The following is a 16,449-nucleotide window of genomic DNA, read 5'->3' as shown; positions in this document are numbered from 1 at the left end:
CGGTTATCCCCAGAGGCGGACCAATGATCAGTCACGTAAAACACACCGCAACCAATCACACTCTGCCTTTCTCGATATTGGCCCGCCCTGTTTCTATACCAGAAGGAAGTGCGGCACTTTAGAGATCCCGAGTCTAAGCCGAGAGTTGCTCACGTGACCGAGATCTCACATGACGTAGGCGATCACGTGATCACTCGCTTACGTGAGCAGAAGTAGTTCTGGTCGTCGTCTACCGTCTCGCTATAGCCGTTTGAGGGAAGAAGGAGGAAAATTATCCGGTATCGTTAGAGGTTGGTGTGTGGGTGGGAACTGGGGGCCCGAGGGTGGTGATGCTGAAGACTAAAGTAGGATCCGCGGGCCGCCTCCGCCTTTTTCGTTCCCCGCTTTCCCCTCCCCCGCTCCCCCTCCCCACCCCCATCCCCCCCCCTCGCCCAGTGCCGGGAAGCCGCCTTTGCTGCGCCTGGTGGGGAAATGGTGGACGTTCGTGACTGTGTGTGTGTTTTTGTGTATCTGTCTGTTTGGGCGGGTCTCAGGGGACCCTTAAGAGAAACTCTGAGGTGAAAACGCTTGAAAACCACGTCCCTGGATAAGGAAAAACAAATATTGAGACCAGTGGCTGGAGTGCCGGTCCATCCATTCAGGCACTTACTTCCCACTGATTGTCTGTAGGGGGAGGCACCAAGTGAATTTATCTGTAGAGTCACATCTAGGCAGATGCTGTGTGCCTGACAGAGGTGCTCAATAAATGTTTCTACTAAATTGAACATTTAAATAACGTCTGTTTTTCTACTTACCATAACAAACTACATGTTCAGTTTCGGACATTCAAAAAATAACAGTATACTATAAATTTTTTAAAAAATTACACGTAATTAATCACCGGGAGATAGGTACTCAGCATTTTGGTGTATAAAAAGTATGTGTATAACACACGTAGAAATACAGTTTCTTGACCCACAAATGGAATCCTGGTTTCTACTTTAGCAACTTCGTACTGGTGGCCCAGGAGATACAGTAATGAACCAGAACCTCCCTGCCACTATAGAGGGGATGTTAATTTCTAGAGTGCTTAAGGCATGCAAAAAACCAGTCCATAAATCATCACTCAAGCCTGAAGATGGTTTATAGGGAGACTGTTATTTGTAGATGCAGTGTGCCAGGCATATAATAGGCAATTAATACATGTTTGTTGACTCCTCAGTGTAGTTTTATGGCAGTTATTACACTTTGTACTTTCTTTCCAAGATGTCCAGTGTTTCCAGACCATGTCAGATAAGCCATTCACATACACAAAATTAGAAAACTTTATAAAAGCAAACATTTAAATTTAATTTTTTGCTAAAATAAAATTAATGCATACAGAAAATTAAGAATGCACAAGAAATTGAAAAAATAACATTGAAAAAGCCAGAAATCTGCCACTATTAACATTTGCTACATTCCCCACGTATATATATTTTTCTAACATTTTGTTCCAGTGACAGTGATTTTTAAAAATTAAAAACTGTAAAGAAGTATCTTGGGTAAAGAGTGAAAATTTACCTCACTCTACCCTCTAGTTCCTGTTTTCTCAGAAAACAAACTTGTATTATGTGCTTTCAGATCCTCTGTGCATTTACATGCATAATACGTGCATGCTTATATTTTAAAATAAGTAGGATCATAACTATGCACATTTTATTTAATACATTTTGGAAATCTTCCTAGGTCAGGGCAGATCTTTTTCCTTAACAGCTGCATAGAATTCCATCTTAAGGATACCGTATATTGTAATTCATTCAACCATTTCCCTATTGATGAATAGTTAGGTTCCTAATTTTCAGCCATTACTAACAGTGCAGTAGCAGTGAACGTAATATGAGTATTTCTGTTGACCAGGTTCCTGGAAGGAATTTTAGTAGGGTCAAAGGATGTGTGAACATATATATATATATATTTTTTTCTACCTAGTTGAGATTATGATGTAGCCATGATTTTGGTTCGTAAGATTATCGCACATGTATTTCCTCATGTTATTAAATATTTGTATAATTTTAAAATTAACTAAAGTTAAAATTAATTTTTAAATAAGTAATATTCTTTCTTAATAAAATACCTTTTGAAGAATATATAGCTCCATAAATCTTTGAATTTCAGGTCATCTCTTAGGGCACGTAATCTGAATGGATTTACTGTATCAAAAAGTGTGATACATGTTTACAAATTGCTTTCCAGAAATATTGTATCTACTTTCACTCTTCTAGGAGTTTTCAAGAACCCTGAATATTAGCATTGGCTTATCCTTACTGTTTAATTTTTATTGTCTTGGGTGAAAAATATTGATTAATTCTGGTTTTAACTTGGATTTCTGATGATTGATGAGGTTTGAACATTTCCTAGACAATTTTCCTGTTTCCTCACATCTATATTTCCCTTGTATTTAATCTGTTATCAAGTCCCGCAGAATCCACTGCTTTCTTTCTAAATTTTTGCTTTATATTTTTTAAGATTTTGTTTATTTGAGAGAGAGAGAGAGTGTGTGCACAAGCGGAGGGGTGGGGGAGGATAGAGGGAGAGGGAGAAGCAGACTCCCCACTGAGCAGAGAGCCTGACCAGGCGAGGTTCCATCCAAGGACCCTGAGATCATGACCAGAGCTGAAGGTAGCCAGTTAACCCACTGAGCCACCCGGGTGCTCTCCTTTTTTAAAACTACTGTTGTCTTAGGGTGCCTGGGTGGCTCAGCTGGTTAAGCCTCTGCTGCCTTCTCCGGTCCTGATATGGGGGGTGGGTCCTCACTCAGTGGGAACCCTGCTTTTCTTTGCCCCCTGCCTACTGCTCCCCCTGCTTGAGCTCGCATGCTCTCTCTCTCCTGTCAAATAAGATCTTAAAAAAGCAAACAGAAGAAACTGCTGTTGCCTTAGGTGAATCCCTTATGTCTGCCTCAAAGTGACTAGGTTTCTAGCTGATCTTGCTGGTGTCATACCAGCCCCCTCTGTTTGAGTTCCACACTGTTGCCAGGGTGATCTATTATTTGAAAGGGCTTTGATTACATCATTTCCCTCCCCTCACTCCCCTGCCCACTTCCCTCTCCTCACTCCCTTACCCTCTCCCCTACCCTCACTCCCCTGCCCTCACTCCCCTGTTTAAAATCCTTAGAAGGGCCTTAGTGTTTGTCTATCAAGTAAGGTCTTTGGGATCTTATGTCTGCCTTGCCAGCCTTACCTCTCGCCGAGCCTCATCCTATTTTATGCTCCATCCGTAATTTTTAAAATTTACTTGTGGATCCCTGAACTGGTGAGTCTGTTTTATTTAACAATTCTGTACCAACTGTTAGAATTGACCAATTAGTCCCTGTTTTATACCACCTTTTCACCTTGCCCAGAAATTTGTCATAGCAGGGATACTGTTTATTTGCCCGTTTGACTTTAGGTAAAGATGTATAATGCCCTTATAGGACCATAAACCCTTTCTGGGCTTATTGATGCTTGTATCCCAAAGACAAATACTGGACTTTGCAGTTAAAAAACATGAAAGTAAAGTGTGAATTACCCATAATGTCTTTTTTTCATTTATCTCTTAGGCCTTAATATTTCCATGATTTTACTAATTGGCATGAGTTTTTAATATAATAAGGATAGTAATGTATTGGTGTATGTATTTTTTCAGGTGTATTGTTTTGTATTGTCTTTTAATTCTTTTGAATCTTATCTTTGATGTAATGAAGTTTTTCATTTTTATGTAATCAGGGATAACCAACTTGTATTTGTTCACATCTTCCAATGATTTTGTTGATGTTAGTTTTTATGCTTTTATGTTCTGACTGTGATGTTAATATATGTTCAGTGTAGAAAACTTAGAATATACGTGATGTTAACATATGTTCAGTGTAGAAAACTTAGAATATACAGAAATGTCCAAAGAAAATATTCCTTTAGTCAAAAAGTTCCCATAATCCTACTGCCCAAAAATAACAACTGTTAATGGTATCCAACACATAATAGGTATGGAGTAAATAATAGTTGCATAAACAACATAAAAATTTGGTGTAGTCTTTTTATTTACATGAATGTTTTAGAAAAAAGCAATACATGGGAGTTTTACAGTACTAGTTTGCTTTTTTCTCTTACTATACTGTGAACATTTTTCCATGACAGTAGTCTTCTAATTTTTTTCAGCTACACCGAAATCGCATTGAGCCAAGCTTGCCAATAAGATCCCAGCAGTCACCATGATGCTGAGCACAGAAGGCAGGGAGGGGTTCGTGGTGAAGGTCAGGGGCCTACCCTGGTCCTGCTCAGCTGATGAAGTGATGCGCTTCTTTTCTGATTGTAAAATCCAAAATGGCACATCAGGTATTCGTTTCATCTACACCAGAGAAGGCAGACCAAGTGGTGAAGCATTTGTTGAACTTGAATCCGAAGATGAAGTGAAATTGGCTTTGAAGAAGGACAGAGAAACCATGGGACACAGATACGTTGAAGTTTTCAAGTCCAACAGTGTTGAAATGGATTGGGTGTTGAAGCATACAGGTCCGAATAGTCCCGATACTGCCAACGATGGCTTCGTCCGGCTTAGAGGACTCCCATTTGGCTGTAGCAAGGAAGAGATTGTTCAGTTCTTTTCTGGGTTGGAAATTGTGCCAAATGGGATGACACTGCCAGTGGACTTTCAGGGGCGGAGCACAGGGGAAGCATTTGTGCAGTTTGCTTCACAGGAGATAGCTGAAAAGGCCTTAAAGAAACACAAGGAAAGAATAGGGCACAGGTACATTGAAATCTTCAAGAGTAGCAGAGCTGAAGTCCGAACCCACTACGACCCCCCTCGAAAGCTCATGGCTATGCAGCGGCCAGGTCCCTATGATAGGCCAGGGGCTGGCAGAGGGTATAATAGTATTGGCAGAGGGGCAGGGTTTGAAAGGATGAGGCGTGGTGCCTATGGCGGAGGGTACGGAGGCTATGATGACTATGGTGGCTATAATGATGGGTATGGCTTTGGGTCTGATAGATTTGGAAGAGACCTCAATTACTGTTTTTCAGGAATGTCTGATCATAGATATGGAGATGGTGGGTCCAGTTTCCAGAGCACCACAGGGCACTGTGTACACATGAGGGGATTACCTTACAGAGCCACTGAGAATGATATTTACAATTTTTTCTCACCTCTTAACCCCATGAGAGTGCACATTGAAATTGGACCCGATGGCCGAGTTACTGGTGAGGCAGATGTTGAATTTGCTACCCATGAAGATGCTGTGGCAGCAATGGCAAAAGACAAAGCTAATATGCAACACAGATATGTGGAGCTCTTCTTGAATTCTACTGCAGGAACAAGTGGGGGCGCATATGACCACAGCTATGTAGAACTCTTTTTGAATTCTACAGCAGGGGCAAGTGGTGGTGCTTATGGTAGTCAAATGATGGGAGGGATGGGCTTATCCAACCAGTCTAGTTATGGGGGTCCTGCTAGTCAGCAGCTGAGTGGTGGCTACGGAGGTGGTTATGGTGGTCAGAGCAGTATGAGTGGATACGACCAAGTTCTGCAGGAAAACTCCAGTGACTATCAGTCAAACCTCGCTTAGGTGAAGGAACACTAAACACCTATTCCACAAATAAAAGCTCTGCATTTATGGGAGTTGTAGAATGAGAGTGATGTCTAGTATATCCAGTATGATTGGTAAATGGGAAATATCATTGATTCTGATCACTCTTGGTCAGCTTTCTCTTTTTTTTTTCTTTCTTTCTTTCTTTCCTTTTTTTAAAGAAAAAAGTTAAGTTTAACAGTTTTGCATTACAGGCTTGTGATTCATGCTTACTGTAAAGTGGAAGTCAAGGTTTTACAACTTTAAGCTCAGTAATTTCGAACACTGAAACATTCATCTAGGGTATAATAACAACGTTCAGTATTGACCATAACTGTTAAAACAATTTTCAGCTTTCCTCAAGTTAGTTACGTTGTAGGAGTGTACCTAAGCAGTAAGCGTATTTAGGTTAAAGCAGTTTCACTTATGTTAAATGTTGCTCTTATACCACAATACATTGAAAACTTTGGATGCATGTTGAGAAACATGCTTTTCTGTAAAACTCAAATATAGGAGCTGTGTCTACGATTCAAAGTGAAAACATTTGGCATGTTTGTTAATTCTAGCTTTTTGGTTTAATATCCTGTAAGGCACGTGAGTGTACACTTTTACTTTTTTTTTTTTTTTTTAAAAAAGATCTGGGACAGTTTTGAGATGTAATACCAATACCTTAGGAGTTTGGTCATGTTGTTTGTATGAGATTCTGAGGCTTTGATTTAAATCTTTCCTTGTATTGTGATTTCCATTAGATGTATTGTACTAAGTGAAACTTGTTAAATAAATCTTCCTTTTAAAAACTGGAAAAACAATCTTGTACGGTGTGACTTTTTAAAAATGTTCTGTTGGATGAACCATTTTTTTATTATGTTCAGTTAGCCAACATACATACAGTACATCAATAGTTTTTGATGTAGTGTTCATTAGTTATTGATGTAGTGTTCAACGATTCATTAGTTGCATATAATGCCCAGTGCTCATCCCAATACATGCCCTCCTTAATATCCATCACCCAGTTACTGTATCCCCTCATCTCCTTCCCTTCTGTAACCCTCAGTTTGTTTCCTGGAATCCAGAGTCTCTCATGGTTTATCTCCCTGATTTCTTCCCATTCATATGAACCATTTTTTTAAAAAAAGATTTTATTATTTGCGAGAGAGTGCACAAGCAGGGGGAGAGGTAGGCAGAGGGAGAAGCAGACTCCCCACTGAGCAGGGAACCTGATGTGGCACTTGATCCCAGGACACCGGGATCATGATTTGAGCCAAAGGCAGACACTTAGCTGACTGAGCCAGTTAGGCAGCCCAAACCATTTCTCTGATACAAGTCCTCTGCCCTATAAGTTGTTTTTAATTTTTAGATTTTTATAAATGCACATTAGTATCTTTATACATACGTTATTGCATATATCAGTAATTATTTCTAAACTATGTCCAGAAGTGGAATTGCTGAGTCAAAGATACCCACATTTTTTAAGGCTTTTGATTTTACATTATTAGAAAGATTATGGTAGGGTTACGGACATTGGGGAGAGTATGGGCTATGGTGAATGCTGTGAAATATGTAAGCCTGATGATTCATAGACCTGTACCCCTGGGGCAAATAATACATTATATGTTAATAATTTTTAAAAATAGGTTATGGTACTTCGTGTTTGCACCAGAAGTGTATCCCCCCTCTGCCTCAGTGATGCATATTATTGTTCTCGGTCTTGGCTAGTTTGTTAGTTGAAAAATGGTATCCCATTGCTATTTTAATTTCTGTGCTTAAGATCTAGGTGGAGTATTTTTCTGTTTCTAAACCTCTCATTTCCATCTCAATGTGCACAGGACTGTTGAGCTACTTTGGAGACTGGACTTCATCAAGAGAATTTAGCATTCTCTAAAAGCCAAGAAGTAAAGGCAAATAAATCCCCTTCTTTTCATTTAATAAGTGGAAAATTTAAGGCACCTTTATATGTTTTTAAAAAAGAAGGAAGCCTATGTTATATAAATAATTCAGTTTCCTCCATGAATTTATCAATAGTCTCTAACACCCTTTAAGGTTTTTCAGGGCAGTTAAAAGCTTGTTCTTAACCAATGGTTCTCAGAATCTGGTTCCCAGAATCATCTGCAGGGCTTATAAAAAACATTGAACCATGAGAGACTATGGACTCTGAAAAACAGTCTGAGGGGTTTGAAGTGGCGGGGGGTGGGAGGTTGGGGTACCAGGTGGTGGGTATTATAGAGGGCACGGCTTGCATGGAGCACTGGGTGTGGTGAAAAAATAATGAATACTGTTTTTCTGAAAATAAATAAATTGGAGAAAAAAAACATTGATTACTGGACCTCACTCCTAGAATTTCTGAAATTCGGTAATTCTGGGTTTGTGTTTAGGAATCTGCTGATGCTCTTGGTCTCAATGACCGCTTTTGTAGCCCATTCTTCTCTAATAGCTAAAGGCTCAGAATGCCAGCTTTAAGCAACTTCCTTTGTGATTATGCTTGCCTCCCCTAAAAAGTACAGATTGCATATGATTGTTTACAGTATCTTGCACCTCCCAGGAGGACTTCAAACGCCTGTGACACCAGGGGTTATCTTACATTTCTGCATATGTAGTTGCTGTTAGCAATTACACCTCTCAGTGATCTGCGGGCCCGGATGCCCTCAGGTCACTACCAGCTGCACCTGACTTCTACAAGTCAGTTTTGTGATCTCCTGACCAGCCAGGACATAGGTTATCTTTGGCTCTGCTTATAGCTTGGGGCCCAGAGAAGTGCTCTGAGAGGGGAAGCAAATTGGTATTACCCATTTATTCAAGGACACTTTTTACTGAGTATCATTTCTAGTAAATCATTCACACTGGGGGTATAGTGAGAGGTAACTTGAGATTCTTTAATGACTTCTAATTTCTGTCACAGCTGCCAAAAGAGCGAGAAATCCATTTTGACTCATGTCATACTGGCCAGTCATTACCTTTCCCTCCCAAGTGACTTCAGGAAGCCTTTCTCAGGGAGTTGACAAGCAGGTGTTTTTGCTTCTACTTTGCTCAATTTTCCAGAATGTTCTCGAAGTATGAGCATAGATTCTCCAGTTAGCCACTAGATGGCACCAAATGCCAGGAAAGGACTGGCTGAGACCTGTGCTCAAAGGTGTTTGTGGCTCTTGTTGGGTAAGGAAACTCCGAACATTTAGGGAAGAGAGAGAGAGAGATCATCCTGGAGAAGTTCAGCAGTCAGCACTAGAGGTGTGGAAAGGGACAGCAGTACCTGTGAGGGGAGCAACGCTGATGTACACACACACCCCCCACACACCCTTCTAACTCTCAAATTTAACACCCTAACACTACCCAGGAAAGTTCACTGGGAGGTAAAGTGGGAAACCCACCCATAGCTCCCCAACCGCCAAATCAGGGGCTTTATTTTAGACTGTAACCTGAGAGCTACTTGGCTGGCCCAGGCTGAAAGTCCGCAGCCACAACAATCATGGCCTAAGGGGGTCTCCGCTGATGGCTGATGCCTGTGGTTTTCAGAGTGTGCTTCCTGCACCAGCATCCTGACCTGGAACTTGTTAGAATTGCAAAGTCTCAGGTCCCTCCTAGACTGACTGAATCAGAAACTGGGGGTGACATCCCAGATCTGTGGTTTAACACGCTCCGCAGGTGGTTCTGATGCACAGAACCATTGGCTGATGTAGCCATCCTGTTATTCACCCATTCGTTTATTTCTGCATTCATTTATCCAATCCTAAAGGAGGTCACTAAACCAGAGACAATCTTAGCTGTACGCCTAGCATAGCTTTATATCTTCCCCTCCCAAACTGGTATGAAAACACATGGCAAATTCACTTACAAAGCAAGGTTCTTTCTCTTCGGGGAGAATTCCTAAGTTGTCAGCAAAAAGGAAGATTTCTCCAAGATGGGCCTCCAGGGTTGTGCAAGAACAGATTGTCGCTGTTGAAATGACATTCCACTCACTGCACCTGACACTTAGCTGGGAATGTCACAGGGTCTGTTTCACAACCTGCTCTCACAGGGACCAAAATTCAGTCTTGTGAAGGCAGGGCAGTCATGTCCATGGGGTCCCCAGGTTAGCTGGGTCCATGGAGCCCATGCAGAGGGTTAGCTTGTGCTTGGAGTCTGTCTGTGGGAGACGTCCTACCCCCTGGCAGCGATCTGCTCAGACAGATGCACAGAACGCACCTCCTGCCAATATCTGAGAATGGCTGTATCTTATTCAGTAATTATTTTGTGAACTATTTACCTATTCTAATGTTCTGTCAGACCAGTATACTAACTAGCACATCTACCTGTGTATCCTGAGGACCCTTTTCTAAGGTCCTTTTTCTCATTCCAGCCCTCCCTCTTCCTGCCAGCCCCCCCCTTCTTTGCAGGGAGTTTTGTTTCTCTTACACGCGAGGCTGTTACATGTCAATGCCATCCCCACTATAGAGATGCCCAAACTGAGTTCAGGAAGGGTGAAGACCAATCTGTGTTTGGGAAAGAAGCAGAATACTGGAGGGGAGGAGGAAGTGACGTTTAACCAGGGAAAGAGGTATGGCTCAGAGCCGAATAGGATGGTATAAGAGTAGCCGCGTCTTGGGACCTGTGTGGTGAGGGTGGCGGGGAAGAGCGCTGAGTCCAGCTCCTCCACTCTCGCTGCTCAGCCCGTGGTGGTCCCCTTACCCTACCGCAAGCCTGCCGAGAGGCAAGCAAAGGGTTGAGGGTGGGCGTGAGGCTTAGGAAAGCGGAAAGGGAGTTCGATAAGATTCGAATCCTTCCTTTCCCCTCCCGATTTCCGGAGACCCTCACTCCACATCCCCCGCCACCACCCCACTTGTGTTATTTCGTTTTTCCGTGGAAGGGAGAGGGGCGAGGCGGCGCGGGTAATGGCTGCCGGCTGGGCGGGGACTGGTGCGGGCGGCAGTGGGGGAGTGGTTAGCGCGGCTTTAGTCGGGGGACCGAAACCCGGGGCGGGGGAGTGGGGTGTTAACCGAGCTCTGAGCCGCGAGCCTAACGCTTCAATAACTGCGGCTGTACTAGTTAAGACTGGTCTGGGCACCTCGCTCCCCCTCCCAGGGCCCTCTCACTTCACTGGGCGCAGCTGGGAGCTGGGAGCAGGAGGCCATGGCCGAACCGGACTTTGGGGCACTGAAGGAACAGCCTCGGAACCTTGCTGGGCGCCCCTTCCGTGGGTCTGTTTCCTGGGGAGTGGTGCTTCCTTTGCCTCGAGCTCCTCTGCCCCAGGGCAGCCCTGAGAGCAGGCGGGAGCTCGCCTCTGGTGGGTTGCGGAAAGCCGCTTTGCACCTCTGTGGAGCCCCTTGCCAGGCACACGATAGGCGCTCAGTACACCTTGATTTCAGTTGAGTGTTGATTCAACTTTTATGGCCGGTGATTAATCCTTTTCCTTCTGTTCTTGAAACTCCCATTGCCACTGGATCATGGACAAAGAACCTGCCAACTGTCACGACATCGTATTGGAACTTTATTTTTGCAAAGACATATTGCTTTATTATTATTTATTGTGTTATGTTAGCCACCATACAGTACATCATTAGTTTTTTTTTTAAGATTTTTAAAATTTTTTTTTCAATTTATTTATTTTCAGAAAACCATTATTCATTATTTTTTCACCACACCCAGTGCTCCATGCAAGCCGTGCCCTCTATAATACCCACCACCTGGTACCCCAACCTCCCCCCCCCCCCCGCCACTTCATTAGTTTTTGATGTAGTGTTCCGTGATTCATTGTTTGCATATAACACCCAGTGCTCCATGCAATACGTGCCTTCTTTAATACCCACCACCGGGCTAAACCTTTCCTTTGTTTCCCGGAGTCCATAAAAAGTTCTGAAGACAAGTTGCTTATTTTGTTTATTTCTCAACTCATAGTATTTTGCTGTTTGGCGGTGGGGGGAGGAGGGAGGTTTTCCTCTGCAGCAAAGCATTAAAATACTCTGCAGTCTTCCTTGAAACTTCTTCCCACTCATCAGTTCACAGCAGTTTGTCTTTTCTTACTTGTTTTTGAGCAAATAATCAGGTATTTCTTGGTGATTCTCTTGTTTCTTGGTGATTCTCAAGTTATTTCAGGTGTGGCCGTTTTGATTTTTGCTTGACTAGTTAGATTGTAGCCTTTTTTTAAAGTTTTTTTTAAAAGATTTTATTTATTTACTTGACAGAGAGAGCACAGGCTGAGGGAGTGGCAGGCAGGGGGAGAGGGAGAAGCAGGCTCCCCACTGAGCAGAGAGCCCTGCATGGGGCTTGACCCCAGGACCCTGGGATCATGACCTGAGCTAAAGGCAGAGGTTTAAACATGCAGCCCACTGAGCCACCCAGCAACCCCTAGGCTGTAGTTTTATCCTTGGACAAATAGGAGGGTCTTCAAAAGTTCCTATGCAGTGGGAACAGGGGTGATTGACCACAAATGGGCATAAAGGTCTTTTGGAGATAATGAAAATGTCCTCAACTCAGATTGTGAAGTCTTGCACAACTCTAAATTTACTCAAAGCCATTGAATTGTAATCTTAAAATGGGTAAACTTTGTGAATATAAATTATACCTCAAAGAAACTTAAAGTGCCTATGGAGTAACAAGTAAAGAATAGTGGAGATATAATATATCTCTATGATATAGACTAGTGGGAAAGGTAGGTTATAGTGCTAAAGAAAAATACAATGGCCTAAAGGGAATGACAGGTTTAAATTGGTTTTTCTAACACCTCATTTCACATAGGCCTTAGACTAGAGCCCTGTCCTGGGATTTAATCTGTGACATGCTTTGTTCAGTTTTAGCAAGAATTTTACTGTCATCTCCCTGCCCTTGACATCTGATCACCTTGGCCTGCCTTTAGCAAGAATCCCCCTCCCCTTGATGTGTCTTAGTAATTTCCTATACACTGACTCACTCTGTTTTTTGGCTACAATTCTCTACTTGCATTTGTTGTATTCAGAATTGAGCCCACTTCTATATTGAAGTCAGGTTTCCCTCATCATAATAGTACTGAATAAAATCTGTCTTTACCACCTTTAACTAGTGTCTGGTTCTGTTTTTCTTTGACAGAAGGCATTCTCAGAGCTTCTGGTAGTATATAAGTCGGGCCTGCTGGGAGGGCAATTCCTTTTTAAAAGACCACCTAAAAGTGCCTACCCACCCATTTGTTCATGAAATATTTGCTGAGTGCCTACTTATTGCCAGGCACTGTGCTGGGTGCTGAGGAAACAGATGGGAGCAAAAATCATCTACATTGTCTGTATTCTCATGGTGCTCATACTCTAGTGGAGGAGCCAAATAGCCTGCAAAGAACCATACAAGTGTGCACTTGCATTAAGAGCAAGTACCAGGTGGTGGGTATTATAGAGGGCACAGCTTGCATGGAGCACTGGGTGTGGTGAAAAAATAATGAATACTGTTTTTCTGAAAATAAATAAATTGGGGAAAAAAAAAAAAAGAGCAAGTACCAGGAAGAATGGGTCCATGGAGTTATGAGAATCTATAAATTAGCAGGAGTTGGCTTGGTCAAGGTGGTCAGGAGTGCTGCCCAGAGAACATGATTATCGAGTTGAGGTGAGGGGTAAAGATAAAGGAAGAGTATAGATGAATTAGGTTGGAAATAGGGCTTGGGGAAGAAGGTTTAAAGCTATTTGTTCAGAGGTAGCATGGTGAGTAAAAGAGACTGAAAGAATGCCAGTATGGCTGGAGTCCAAGAGAGTGGAAGAGCAGCATCGTGAGAAATGAGACTGTGCCCAGATGTAGGGGTCAGGACATACAGGACCTTGGAAGTCAGCTTGAACCATTTCATCTATATCCTAAGAGCCATTGGAAGCCCCGTGGGTTGCAGATAATGAATCAGATTTGTCTTTTGAATACAGTGTGGACAAAGGAGTGGGAAGGGCTCAGAATGTACTGAGAAGTCCCATTAAGAACCATTGCAACAATCTAGAGTCAAGGAGATGATCAGCTTGACTACAGTAGTCTTCTTGGTTTAAATGGAGGGAATAGGTATATTTTACTCCCAAGTAATTTCCCAATTACTTGTGAAGTAAAATCCATGAAACTTGGTGATAGACTGGAATTGGGAATGAGGGAGAGTGAGAAGTCAAGGAGGACTTCCCAATTTCTGGCCTGTACAACTGGATGTTTGGAGGTATTGATCAGAGAAGATAGTAAGTTTAAGGATGAAGTTTGTGAGTTTGGTATTAGATATCCTGTGTTGGAGATGCCTTTGAGAACACCAAGAGAGCCATGCAGATAGCTCAGTGGATGGATCTGGAGCTCAGAAGAGGAATCTAACCTGGAGACATAAATTGCATATGGGTAGTGATTGAAGCCTTGTGCATAGATAACATTGTCCAGGTCAGAGAGTATGAGAGGAAGAATGTAAGAGAGCATAGGATAGAAAGTAGCCTTGAGAAACTCCAGGATTTAATGTGGAGTAGAGGAGGATCAGCTTGCAATGAAGATAGGAAAAGAGCAGGCCGGGAGGTTAAAAAGAATAAGAGGGGCTCGTGTCATTGAAGCCAAAGCAAGAGACTGTTCCAAGAAGTAGGGAGTAGACTGTCAACAGTCTGCTGGTGCTGAGGGGTCAAGTAAGATGCAAAGTGGTAAGCAGGTGTTGTATTTAGGAATATGGAAGGTCATTGGGAACCTTACCCAGATCTATTTTCGTAGAGTGACAGGGCATGAACTGAAGTGTGGTTAGTAGGGTGGGAAAGGCAAGGAAATGGAAATAGAGAGTATAGGCAATTATTTGAAGCAATTTGGCTGAGAAGGGCATGGGAATGTCAGGGTAGTCACAGGATTGGGATTAGAAGTCCAGAGAAGCCTATTTATTTAAACAAGGAGAAATTTTTTTGATGTGTCAAGTTTATAATGCAGAATCTATTGGGAGTTGTGTGGTTGAAAATATAATGGAGAAAAGGGATAGATTATAGGGTGCATTTGCTGAGGAAGAGGAGGGTCTGGGAGCCAAAGCAGAGGTGGAGAATATAGTGTTCAGTAGAAGAGAACATATCTGTCTAAACTGAGGGTACTGCTGACATAATGTCAGCTAGTGTCAGATGTTTGGTGTTAAGGAAAATGAGGGAGCTCCCTTCTGAAAGCTCCGCCTGTTATTATTTCTGTCAATGAGAGTGTGGTCATCTGTCTGTAGTGAGAATAGAAGACGAGGAGGAGGAGCTGGAAGTTCAAAGAGAATGGAGAAGGTTTAATCAGTTGTAAGGGTGAGAGTGGCTTGACCAGAGAATTGTAGAAAGAATGGGGAGTAATGTTGATGGCCAATTTCTTTCAGGATGTTGATGGTAAATTTATCATGAAACAAGCTTTACTTGTTCTAAGTGCTTTTCTGCGTGTCCCAGTATTTTATCTTATTTAATCCTTAAAGCAGCCCCACAAGGTAGATATTATTATCCCTCCCTTTTCACAGATGATGAAATGGATATTTCATCCATGAAATGGATACAGCAAAATGACGTCACTTGTTTAAAGTCAAAGATCTTACATTGGAGCCAGGTATCAAACCAAATATTCAGTCTCCAAAACCCGTGGTCTTAACTACTACACTAAGGTAAGTCTCCCAAATAGGTCCTGGTCACACTTTACTATTGCTAAATATAGATCTATAAAATCATATTTAATGACTGTATTGTGTTCCATTGTATGGATATAGCACATGTTAGGATGTGACGTATACATTTTTCTCTTAATAGGCACAAGCTCAGTTTCCAGGACAGGAAGGAACTCTGTCATGTGTTTCTTTACCCCGACTGCCATGTAGTAAGTAGGCTCAGGAAGGCTGGGAGAGAACATGTTTTTTGTTTTTGTGTTTGTTTCTGTTTTTACATTCTGGGGATGAATAGAGGCTCCATCCAAACTATTCATCACAGTATACTGGGCCCTAACTCTCTCATAGAGGGAGACTCCATGGATTTGTAAATTGGTTTTATGCTTGACAGTCTGCTCAGTTAATTTTCCAGAAATTCTCCAACTACAATTCTGCATTCTCAAGCCAGACAATAGTTGACCTTCAGTTCCAGAAAGAAGATAGCTTATTTGAGGCTGAGTTACAGGAGCAATTCCCCCTCTTTCTGCTTTGCTGGATTTTCCAATGTTTTATAGGGAGTATATGTAATTTTCATTTTGTGGGGAAAAATGAAGTTAACTTGCCTAAATAAAAAGCCAAGTTATGCAGAGGATAGAGGTCTAAGATTTGGTGCTTTTGAATCTACTATAGCTAAACTTAATGCTTACTCTGTGATCCAACAATTTCTTCCTTAAGTACATACCCAAGAGAAATAAATGCATATGTGTACATAAACGTGTACATGAATATTAATAGCAACACTTTTGTAATTGCCCCAAATCAGATACAACCTTAATATGCATAAATAAATGAGTAGATAAACAAACTACAGTACAGCCATACAGTGAGATTCTACTTAACAATAAAATAAATAAATCCCCAAATAATAATGCTGAGTGAAAGAAGCCAAACCAAAAAGACAGGAGTATATACTGTATCATCCCATTTATACAACATCCTAGGAAAGGCAACTGATGTATATTTACAATAATTAGATCTGTGGTTAGTTCTGGAGGTTGGGATTAACTGGGAAGAGGCCCAAGGGAGCCTTATGAGGTGATGGAAATGTTGTATATCTTGGTCTTACATGGACAGATACACATGTAGAGTTCACTGAGCTGTACATTTAAGATTTGTGCACTTCACTGTGTGAAAGTTATACCCCAATAAAAAGGTTAAAAGAAAATGCAAATGCTTTTGTCAGTCCCCTTCCTCCTTCTTTTGACCTTTTCTTCTCTTTCTCCTTCTCTCCATCCCACTCTCCGTTTCTTGTATCTTTTTGGGAGAGAGTTGATGACACATCTAGGCACTGATGCCAATCTACCCATAATCCTGCCTATCA

General features: G+C 42.0%; 2 protein-coding genes across 3 annotated transcripts in view; both read left to right on the top strand.

Annotated features, from left to right (window-relative positions):
• The first annotated feature begins 170 nt into the window (after positions 1-170).
• HNRNPH2 (heterogeneous nuclear ribonucleoprotein H2) lies at positions 171-6,363 on the top strand. Of its 2 annotated transcripts, none has more exons than XM_044235090.1 (2): positions 171-290; positions 4,155-6,363. In XM_044235090.1, exon 2 carries the CDS (start codon positions 4,208-4,210, stop codon positions 5,555-5,557), a length of 1,350 nt encoding a protein of 449 aa, XP_044091025.1. In that variant the 5' UTR covers positions 171-290; positions 4,155-4,207; the 3' UTR covers positions 5,558-6,363. The 2 variants fall into 2 exon arrangements, with proteins under 2 accessions (XP_044091025.1, XP_044091026.1); XM_044235091.1 differs by having other exon boundaries at positions 177-278.
• Positions 6,364-15,073: 8,710 nt separating this feature from the next.
• The window catches only part of ARMCX1 (armadillo repeat containing X-linked 1), a 106,666-nt gene continuing 105,290 nt past the window's right edge, over positions 15,074-16,449 (top strand). The window contains exon 1 of the mRNA XM_044235021.1: positions 15,074-15,092. The gene's annotated coding sequence lies outside the window, so the exon portion shown is untranslated. The remainder of the gene's footprint in view (positions 15,093-16,449) is intronic.

Source organism: Neovison vison, chromosome X (assembly GCF_020171115.1).
Source record: "Neovison vison isolate M4711 chromosome X, ASM_NN_V1, whole genome shotgun sequence".
Classification (NCBI taxonomy): Eukaryota; Metazoa; Chordata; class Mammalia; order Carnivora; family Mustelidae; genus Neogale; species Neogale vison.
The sequence above is the reverse complement of the archived record's forward strand: the minus strand, read 5'-3'. Positions and strand labels throughout refer to the sequence as shown.

Coding starts and splice junctions, on each gene's coding strand:
- HNRNPH2 (XM_044235090.1), top strand. CDS start 4,208: ATGATGCTGAGCACAGAAGGCAGGGAGGGGTTCGTGGTGAAGGTCAGG.